Source organism: Bidens hawaiensis, unplaced genomic scaffold, assembly GCF_021521415.1.
Source record: "Bidens hawaiensis isolate Kalapana, Puna unplaced genomic scaffold, B.hawaiensis_p1.1 tig00010163_1, whole genome shotgun sequence".
In the NCBI taxonomy this organism is placed as follows: Eukaryota; Viridiplantae; Streptophyta; class Magnoliopsida; order Asterales; family Asteraceae; genus Bidens; species Bidens hawaiensis.
Window position 1 is genome coordinate 361,140 of NW_027491769.1, and position 11,196 is coordinate 372,335.

At 36.5% G+C, this 11,196-nt stretch overlaps 1 protein-coding gene across 1 annotated transcript; it reads right to left on the reverse strand.

The window, feature by feature from the left end:
* Nucleotides 1-6,651: 6,651 nt before the first annotated feature.
* LOC143534401 (putative metal-nicotianamine transporter YSL7) lies at nt 6,652-10,514 on the reverse strand. Its single transcript, XM_077028903.1, has 5 exons — nt 10,173-10,514; nt 8,466-8,629; nt 8,158-8,390; nt 7,872-8,061; nt 6,652-7,804 (listed from the first exon to the last, which is right to left on the reverse strand). The coding sequence occupies exons 1-5, from the start codon at nt 10,360-10,362 to the stop codon at nt 6,701-6,703; spliced, it is 1,881 nt and encodes a 626-aa protein (XP_076885018.1). The 5' UTR covers nt 10,363-10,514; the 3' UTR covers nt 6,652-6,700.
* Between the last annotated feature and the right edge of the window lie 682 nt (nt 10,515-11,196).

Sequence of the window (11,196 nt, forward strand, 5' to 3'; positions counted from 1 at the left end):
ATTGCACTTATATATACATATTTATGAATATACTTGCAATACAGAAGCATTCCAAAGGATATATCATAAACGTAATCTGAAAAAAACACATTCAACTAGATATGTCAAAAGGTTGCATATCTATTTCATTCTAGATTCAAGCTACATACATAACATGGTGTTTGACTTCATCTCCAAGGTCAACTTTCAGTTGAGTCTTTAGCAGCTTATGGGTTACATTACATGGTTCTGTTCAGCACCCTGTGGGCCAACATACTCAAGGCCAAGAGTCATCAAGTCAAGATAATACACCTTTGCCACATGTGTGTTTGCCATATAGGATTATAGGGTTAAATAGGTAAATTAAAAAGTGTTAAAAAGTAAATGGAAAAACCAGTTTAAGTTGCCATTTAGTCATTTAGGGCGTAGTTTTATTTACATGCTTGTTGAGCGGTGGGTTGGGTTTACGTTTTATCAATTAAAGTCTTAAAACTATTAAAAGGATACTGGATTTCCATGCCCAAACGTTAATTACACACAATTTACTTTTAGTATATTTATACGTGGATCTAGATTACAACGTTGAATTGTGTTTGGTGAGGCGAAAAAGTTGATGCTGCTTAGTCACCATGGCACTCACACTTAAAGCAAAAAAAAGTCATATCAAGTCTCACTAAAAAGATTCGCAATGTTTTCACTCATCCCATACAATTAAATAATTTTTAATGATGGCGATTGGTTGAAAGCTGGAGAGATTCCCCCACTTATTTTTAAACGTCGTCTTCACAAAAAGCCCCAAAGGGCAGCGCGTCTTTTCTTCCTTAGGCGAACTGATGTTAAATGGTTTTTAATGGTAAGTTGGCATAGAGACACACATTCTGTTACAAATGCTCTTACGTTTATATGCCTCATGCCCTTAAAGTTTAAATTCCAAAAACATGTATACCACATAACTATATGTATAAATAACTCTAAAATTTGTAACTAATAAGAGCATTCCCAAGTCCCAACCCATCTGGGTTCTGTGTATTGTGAGGAGTGTTTGTGGGTGAAGCAGAAAGAAATTGTTACTGTATACCCTCATTAATTTTTTAAAGGTAGTTGTGAGTTAATGAAAAAAAAAGAGATAATGATGAAATATAAAAAAAAAATACTATTTAATTGAAATGAGAGATAAAAGTTTGTAACTTTTAACGTAATTATGGTAATTATAGAAGGGGACTGGAAAATAGAAAATGGAGTGTTTAATGTAGGGATGAGCAAAAATCGGTATGGTACCGGTACCGGTATCGAATCGGTACCAAAGTTTTAAGTTTTCTGGACCGGTACTGTACGGTACGGTACCGCTATTTTCCAAATTTTACCTTAAATACCGGTACCGTCCCGGTACCGGTACCGAACCGAACATTTCGATACCGGTACTAAAAATTAGCGATTTTCGGGATCAGGATTTTCGGTGCCGGTACGGTACCGAGCTCATCCCTAGTTTAATGCACTAAAAAACAAACTTGAAAAAACAAATATAAAAGAAAATAGAGGGACCAATGCGTATAGTATAAATAGCTGATTGAATTTTGAACCCTAACCCCACTTCGCTTCATACTTTTCTGCTCGTCATGACATAAACCGTATAAGTTGGTACATGTACATTGTTGATTACTGACTTTGTGTTTTGTGTAATTTTGCCTGATTTTATGACATTTATTGTAATTTTAGACCGCAGTGTTTTTGATACAATCAAATTTAGGGGTGTAAACTAGCTGAGTCAAGCCCGAGCTTGGTTCGTTTCAATTTAAGAGAGATTGAGCTCAGCTAGTGAGTAGTTTGTTAAGTTCAAGCTCGACTCGTTTATTATTTATTAAGTAGTTAACTACTTTCATATTTGTTTACGCATTTATTTGTAATTATATGTTTTATATATAATATAATATATTATTTAATTAGTTTTATTATATTATTATATATAATAGTTATTATATAAATATATTAAATAAAAGTTCTATAAATGGAAGCTTGTGTAGGCTCACAAGCCGGCTAGAGTTTTATATGTGAAGCTCGGGTTTGAACTTGTGTTTTAAATGAGCCTTAATAAAAGCTCAAGATTTAGCTCAAGCTCATGTAAGCTTGACCCAATTTAAATTTTTAACGAGCCAATCTCGAGTAGCTCACGAGAGGCTCGGATTGAATCGTTTACACCCCTAATCAAATTTACATTTTCATGCTACTCAAAGTGTAAAGGGTGGTGGTGCTATTGGTTCTGATTGTGTTTGTGTTTGTTTATTTGCATTTGGAGATTCCATATCTTAAGATGGACAAAATCAGCAAACTTCCTTCGGGCATAATAGAAACCATCTTATGTCTACTACCGATTCAAGAGGCAGCAAGGACAAGTATGCAAGCAAATAGCTCTTGTATTGAGATTGACCAAATAATACTTCATTTGTTGAAGAAAATAGCTCTTGTATTGAGATTGACCAAATAATACTTCATTTGTTGAAGAAAAACACTATTAAAGTATTACATCTTCACTTGTATGGGGGCTCTAAGAGCTATAGGTTGCCCTTATCTCTCTTCTCGTTACATCAATTAACGAACCTCTACCTTATTGGTTGTGTTCTTAACCATCAACCATCATCCAATGTACATAGTAGCCTTACGACCTTATATTTGCTAGAAATAGAGACATGTGACAACTTAAAAGTTTTTAAAAGAGATTGACCATTGTAAGTTAATAATAAATGAGAATGTCAATCCTCATGATCTTTCATAACTTGGCTGAATATGATATTTTTTGCAAATGAGTTGTAACATTCGTTAATTTCCACACTGAATCATCCCACACTTATAGCACAATGCTCTTACATTTGTACGCCTCATGCGCTTAGGGAGGTGGGAGTACACATCCCACACTAATTCTTTCACCCCTCGGTCCTCTCTCATTGACATCAGGCATGTAATACTAAAAATAAAAAAATAAATAAAAAAAACATAAGCCGTATGCAACATGCATTTTCTTTTTATATACGATTTGATTGATTACGAAATTTGGGTAATTTTGATGACATTTCTGTAATTTTTATAAGATTTAACCGAAGTCGTCAGTTAATTAGTTTTATTAATTAACCGTTTTCGGTTAATTAGGTTTGCTTTATTGAGTTACTTTGTTTATTTTCGGTTCGGTTAATGACCAAAACCAAATTTAGGCTAAATTTTAAGCTTAGAAATTATTAATATATGAAAATATGAACGATTCGATTCGGTTAATCAATGGTACAAATAATAACCAATAACCAACTGTCAATTAACTCGGTTAGTTTTGGTTATTGGTTCGGTTACTACTCACCCGTAATTTTGTTAATCTGTGCCAATAGGGTGTAAATGAACTGAGCCTGAGCTCGACTGGACTCATTTTGACTTACAAGAGCTCGAGCTCAGCTCATTTCGAGCTTTTGTCTAAAGCTTGAGCTCTGCTCATTTATTCTTTATTAATTACTGTATAGGCGCTTTAATTTTGTTTATATATTTTGAGAAATACCTTAAACAAGTCTAAACTCGGCTGTGCAGTGTGGAATTAACACACAGTAGTCCAAAGACCAAAAGGAGTAAAACTGAAAACCACACAAGGCTCGAGCTTGGGCTCGGCAACTAAACAAGCTTTATAAGCGGCTCGGCTTGAGCTCGATAAGCTTGGCTCGTCTCAAGCTTTTTACCGATCCCAGCTCAAGCAGCTCGTGAGCGGCTCGTTCGTTTGCACCCCAATTAATGCCATCATATATGATGGATTTCAAAATTCAACTAGCATGTAATATTAGGGGTGGCAATCTTGACCAAAACCATTTCAAATGGGTCAATTTGGGTTGTTTTAAAAATCATATGGGTTGGTTTGGGTCATAGATTTTAATAAGATGGGTCAAAATGGGTCACTTAAAATTCCACCTTCTTATTTCGGGTCAAAATGGGTCAACAAATTTAAATAAATGGGTCCATTTGGGTTAATGTCTTAAGGAAATGTGGCAAGCTCGGGTTGAAACGGGTTTTGGATTGGAACGAGTTCGGTTTAGGTTTCGAGCCGACATGAGCTTTCGCACTGGACGGGTTGGGTATCGGTATCCTTTGTTTCTTTTTGGTCGGTTTCGGAGCACTGGACGGGTTGGGTTTCGGTTTCTTTTGTTTGTTTTTGGTCGGTTTTGGAGCACTGAACGGGTTGGGTTTCGGTTTCTTTTGTTTGTTTTTGGTCGGTTTCGGATTCGTTTTTGGCATTTTGTTTTGTTGTTATCTGTTTTTTCAGTTTCATTTCTGTTTCAGTTTTTTAGTTTCGTTTAGATCAATTTTTCGGTTTTGATTAATTCGGTTCATTTTTGGTTTATGTTTCGTTTTCGTCGGCTTTCAGTTTCAATTCATTTCTCGGGTTTTTTTTAAGAACAAGGACAACGGCACAAACGTTTTAGTTTTTTTACATTTTTTGTTTTTGATTTATATTTTGAGTTATGATTTTTTAATTAACTTTTTTAAATTTTTTTGAGAGGGGTTTTTATTAACAATAAAAACTTAATAAAAACCCCTCTCAAAAAATTCAAAAAAATTAATAAAAAAATCATAACTCAATATATAAATCAAAAACGAAAAATGAAAAAAACTAAAACGCTTGCGCCTTTACCCTCGTTCTTAAAATAAAAAAAAAACCGACCGACCCGTTTTGACCCGTTCCGACCTTGACCCATTCCGAACCGGACCCGTTCTGACCCAAACCTTTTGACCCTAACCCGTTCCGACCCGAACCGAAACAACCCTTTTTTTAGTTGACCCATTCTGACCTCGACCATAACCCGTTCCGACCCATGACCCGTTTCGGCCCAACCCAACCCATTTGCCACCCCTATGTCATATGCTTCTTTTGTGTGCGTATTATTATTAAATGAAGTTTTTTCTTGAATACATTTTCGTAGTAGCTAATGTTGCAGTCAACAAGAATATTATAAGATGGATAGAATCAGCAAGCTTCCTTTAGGCATAATAGAAACCATCTTACGTTTCCTACCAATTCGAGAGGCAGCAAGGACAAGTATCTTTTGAGACACCTAGTAAAAGGAAGTTCTGCTTATGCACGAGGGTCCAACACACGAGTTCAGTCTTTCTATGGAAGTAGATGACTCATGTGCTGAGATTGACCAGATAATAGTTTATTTATCGAAGAAAAGTACAATCAAGATATTACAATTTGACTTGAAAGGGACTCCTTTTCTCATTACATCATTTAACGGATCTGTATCTCAAGGTCCAAGGATTGCGCTTTTTTACAATATGCCATCATCCAGTTGGTTTGGTAACGTTACAACCTTAAATTTGCAAGAAATACACATATCTGGAGAAGATCTTCTCGGTGTCCATCACTTAAGAGATTGACTCTCATAAGTTCCTATCAAAACATAAAGTCAAGCTTATTGTCTTTTATAACTTAACTGAATGTTGTAACTCTTGCAGAATAGTGACAGTTTAACCATCATTGGAAATGGAGATCGGGGCATTCGAGTGTTTGTTTGGTTTTACATCGTACTGGAAATTTATTCACATGGTATGCGCTTACTTATACGTTGTACTCCTTATTAGTTATTACTAATCTTTGTATCGGCTATGGTTCAAGTGTTTTGGTCCATTCAGACTTCTGAAAGAACTTCCAACAACATTGGTCCACTTGAAATACTTGTGTATGCAATCTGTATTGAATAAATTTTCTTGCTCTTTTGCCCAGAAGCACTCCAAACCTGGAGAAACTTGTAAATAGCAAGAATCTATTTTGTATTCTATTTGATTCTATTCTTTTGTAAAAATACACTCACAAAAGACGCTTCGTGAGTTCGTGTAGATGGCAGGCGAACGATTGTCAATTATGAGATGGGCTCCTTTACATGACATCATTCAGATATCATGTTGGAGCATCTGAATGAATTAGAGATTCTACAGTTTAGTAACTCGGCAGATGAGTTGGATATTGTGAAGCTTATATTGGCCAACTCACCTGCACTGAAACACTTCCAAAAGAATTAGAATTAGTTCAGTTGAAGTATCAAAATCCCTGGTCATGTTAGAAAGTACTGACATTAATTTATTATCTACTTATTTAGAAACAAAAACGTTAATTATTTATTTATTATTATTTTTTTACCGATTACATGGCAGAGAAACTGTCAAAAATTTGAACCAGAACTACTAAGGTAAAGAGACCAGTATTAGTATATGCTGTCAGGTTTGAGATAAGCTATAAAAAATTGTTACTTTTGAATCTGGTGGTATAGCACTAAGTGGTAGTTGCTCCCTAAACTGATATCATACACATTTAGTTATATCAAAACCTAATATCTCATTATAAATCTTAAGAAATCCAATAACTAGTATTTCAAATTTGTTTTTAAGGTTAGTTTGAGATTGTTTTTGGTTGTTAAGAATCAAAGCTGGTAATTTTAACCATCAAGCTGCATCAAAGATCATAAATTAGAATTGTCAACTACGAGACACAGCTCAACAATCTACATAAACCTATACCAAACTCGACCCATTGCTATCCGGCCAGTCACTAGAAACAACAAAATAAAAGTACTGGAATCTACAGAAGACTCTTAATAGACTTTTGTCAACAGAAAATGTACTGAACAATATTATTTTCAAGATAAAAACCGTTTTAACACACATTTGTTCTAGCAGTGAGTACTGTAAAACTAACAATTTACGGATTTAGAAATTTGTCAACTTCGACATTCATTGACCTCGACAGAAACTTCATGCAAATAGGAGGATTAACACGAGCCAAAGCCAATATCGAACTAGGTAAAGTCCAGATTCCATCACCACAAATCAAACCCGAAGCAACCGCAGGCCCGAACGCAGCAGCCTTCGCCTTGTTCACCTTTGACCAAACAAACAATATCAAACTCCCAACACACATATCAATAGCAAAATAACCACCTATATAGAACGGAATCGCCATCGCCATTGGAATCGGAATAAACTGAGCCCGCTTTTTCCCCACCAAGTCCCGTATCCCATTCACAAGGATTGCGAACCCGAAAAATATATAACAAAGCATGAGGCATTTCTCGGGTAAAGTCGAGAACCCTTCGACTCCCAAAATCGCCATGTTTCGGTAGACAAGCGCATAGGGTGCTGGGTATTCGGAACCCGATTCTCCAAAATTGTTAAACGCGTTGTAGAAGAGCCAGAACACGCACGGGGAGATGACGCAACCCATTGCAGTCCCGATCACTTGGCTCACGAACATGGACCGGGGTGAAGCCAAGGTCATGTAACCGGTCTTGAAGTCCTGGGTTAAGTCGGATGCGGTTGAGACAATATTCATCATGACCCCACATGCAGCTAGACCCGCTAACACACCCCCGTTTGACCCACCGGCCCACGCTCCGATCACAAAGATCGCAAGCTTCCCATATGTTGATGCTAATGACCAGTCGGTGAGCCCGCATCCGTACGCGTTACAGAAGGCTAACACAGGGGCAAATACATAAATAGCAGCAATGTAGTACCACTTGAGTGGGTGGAAGATATGGGGGAGAGTAATAATCGAAATGATAGCAATCGCCAGATACCCGACTATTGCGATCCAATTAGGAATCTGATCCTTGAGAAATAATCGGGTACGCCTTTCGTCATCATAAGACAAGGAAGGAAGATCAGGGGATGAATTACCAGTAACAGGTTCTCCTTTGGTTTTATTATCATTAAACTGGCGATATAAGCCCGTTAACGTGAAGCCGAGGACCTTTATGAAGTTGTAAAGCCCGTCGCCTAGGATCATGGCTATGCCGATAAACACCTGCATTTAACTACATTATGTTAAAAACCAGTAAAAGCAAAAACTTTAAAATTATATTATGATTTACCCTGTAGCCTTGCAGGCCATGGAGACTGCTTGACTTAAGATCTGCAGAGAACCAATCGCCTTTCTTTTCGTTTATGAGAGGCCACATTATGCCCCATGAAAGTATCGTCCCGACTAATAATGATATGTTTATAAGATACGGGCATATCATACCGACACCAACATAAGTTGCTGAAAAGTCGAAAAAGAACCTGAAGTTGACAATGACAATGAGTTTGTGTTTATCAATCATTTGATCAAAACTTTACTAGAAAAGCGAAGAATAATAAAAGAAATGCTGCGCATACTTGTTTTCATAGGCCTTAAGACCGAGGGTCGGGAAGCTTGCAAATCCACAGTCGTTTCCACCAGTGAAGAACCACTGAAAGAAGCCCCATAGGAAACTCATGGAAAAGAATTTCCCTAAGGTTCTGACTTGCTTCTTGGCTAACTTAGCACCCTGGGGGGTGTGGAAACTATTGATGAGGTGAGCGGTTGCGGTCCCGCTTGGATAAATGAGTTTGAAGTCAATAATCATGATCTGCAGCAAGTAAAGATTGGTTATATATATTTGATAGATAAACGGGCCCGATTAGTGTTGGAAACAAAAGGATACCTTGCGAAGCGGAACAACCGAAAAGAGTCCAAGGAAACTAACAACAAAAAGAAACCCAATCATCCATGCAAGTGAAGGGTTCTTAATGTTTTGTGCAGAGTTTGCTTCATTTGATTGTTTTGCAATAGTTTCACTCATCCCAAACAGGTAACTACCAAACCCTCCTGTCAAACATAAACATGGATATTGTTCACAATTCACATTCATGATTCATATTAATAAAGGATTCATTGTAACATATTCAACAACCAAGCATGGTGTGGTTTTACAATCGGGTATCAGACTCAGATTATCAAATCTCATCTCAAACTCGACTAATTTACTAGCGTGTGTTTTAATTAGACCCAATGTACCTATAATAACCTAACATTTTTACTGTTTATGCTATGACTGTATTAAGATTTGTTTCACACTTAGGTGTTCAGAATTCCTCTGATATTTAATCAAATAAAAAGATATTTACATTCCATTTTAGTAGTTTTGACTTTCAGCAATGTATTATTATAATATATAAAATATTCCATCTTTGTGTGCGTTTAAAGTCAGTAGATTTCAGCATGTTCACATATTCCAATTGCCAGCTCAAGCATTCCATTTATAAGTCAGGAATCGTTACTCATAACCATTGGTGAATCTTTAGTCAATAATTTGTATATTCTTGATAGTGATCATGAAAAAAAATATTCTTTATTTTACAAGGTACAGGACAACTTATAAAAGGCATCAGAATGAGAATAAAGAATTATTTAAGTTAAACACTAATAAGTTTTAGCAGTGTTTTGAAACCCGGCCCAGCCCGGCCGGTCGGACCGGGACCCGGTCTCTATACCGGGACAGGTCAGTGTATTTTAGAAGTTTCTAAAAACCCGGCCGGGTTTTACGGGTGGCGGTGGGCCCGGACCGGTCGGACCGGTTGACCCGGCGGGTGGACCGGTAAAAACCATTTTTTATTAAATCCAAAATGAAATGTGTATGACGTGATTCAAACTTGGGTCATTTCAGAGATAGAAGCTTTAATAATTACCTCATAAACCAACCAACCAAGCTTCATTGATGTCTCTATTGATCAAACATAATTCACATATATTTAAAAAACAATGTATAAAACATAAATAAACATTAAAGTTTGTTATTATTATTATTTTTTATATGTATATGAATTATATATATGTAAATATATATTTAAATTATTTATGACGTCATCCGGGTCAAACACCGGTCCACTTTTCCGAATCGGTCCGACCTTTGACCCGATAAGACGTCCGGAGCCGGTTCTGAAAACATTGAGTTTTAGAGCTAAATATCAATCATATCCTGTGTCAAAACGATAATACTAATAATAGTTATAATAACAGAGGGGACCTTGGAAAGTGAAAATTTAAAAGGCAATTTGATAAAGTAATGTGGACCGCATGATCAAAATCCCTAATTTGATGGGACATGATATATACACGCCCAATTTGGTGGGACATATACCAACAAACTTTCATATATAGTTAAAATATAACAAAATAAAGAAACAGATAATAATAAATCTCAACTTTTATTATTTTCTAAAAAATAAGATTTTGATTTACTTGAATTAAAGTGAATCTGGAACATTTATTAAGCAAGCAAGAAATTAGTGATCACTCCAAAATCACACAAAACCCGTGAACAACCAATTCAACAAACAGCATGAGATAAACAGTGATCAATCAAAAGTACCTGAGAAGGCGATGCCGGAGGAAGCAACAACGCACGTCTGAATAACCGTGTTCTCCTGCCTCGTAAACGGCTGCTTCAACAGACCAGACTTATCGAGGAACTTGGTCCACGTTTTGACGAAGAAGAACCCTAGCAGACCGGCAGAGACGTTCAAGGAGGGGATGATTCCGGTAGTGAGATTGAGCTTCATGACAATGAACGTGAACAGAATCCCCAGTATAAAGCTGACGACGAACGCACGAAGCGTCAGCTGCTTCTGCCACGGTGGCACCTTCTTGCTCTCGAAGGTTCCTCTCGACGGACTCCATCTCCGTGTTTGTGGTTTGATCGTCTTCTTGTGAAGATGTTGCCATTAGAAAGTAATGGAAATTGGCGGTGCAACTGGACGTTGAATGAGAGTATGTATATATGGAATTGAAATCCGGGTGACAGCTGGCCGGGATATGTGTGAAAAATTGAATTCGGGGAGATTGTTTGGGTGGTGATATGATATGATATATTGTATTTCGGGAAATTTAGTTGTGAACAGTATACGAAATAAAAGGTAGGCTCAACATATTGAAAGTTGAATATTATAAAGCATTAAACTTGTGGATCTTGGCAATATCATTTATATTTATCATATCTCCCCACTTGGATGCTAATTACTTAAAAGATTGTCAATGATATTTGACCTAGTTGTAAATATCAGTTGCTAGCTGTTTTGTGTGAGGCAAGAGGTGGTAGCATATTTCAAACCACATATGTAATGTAACTTAGAATTTTATGAAGCCTTTTAAGAATCCGATTCGATTTTAGCAAGTGTATGTTGCTAATAGTAAAAAATATTATTGTTTTAGGATTCAAATTTGAATAAGGTGGGTGATGATAAGCCTTTCTAAGTCTTCACCAACTAAAAACTTAAAAAGAGTATTACCATCTTCGGTTGAATATATTTATTTTATCTTATGCCTCTACTTAGATAGATGTTAATTACGTAAAATTTTAATACCATCTTAAAAGATGGTTACCGTCACTTAAAAGA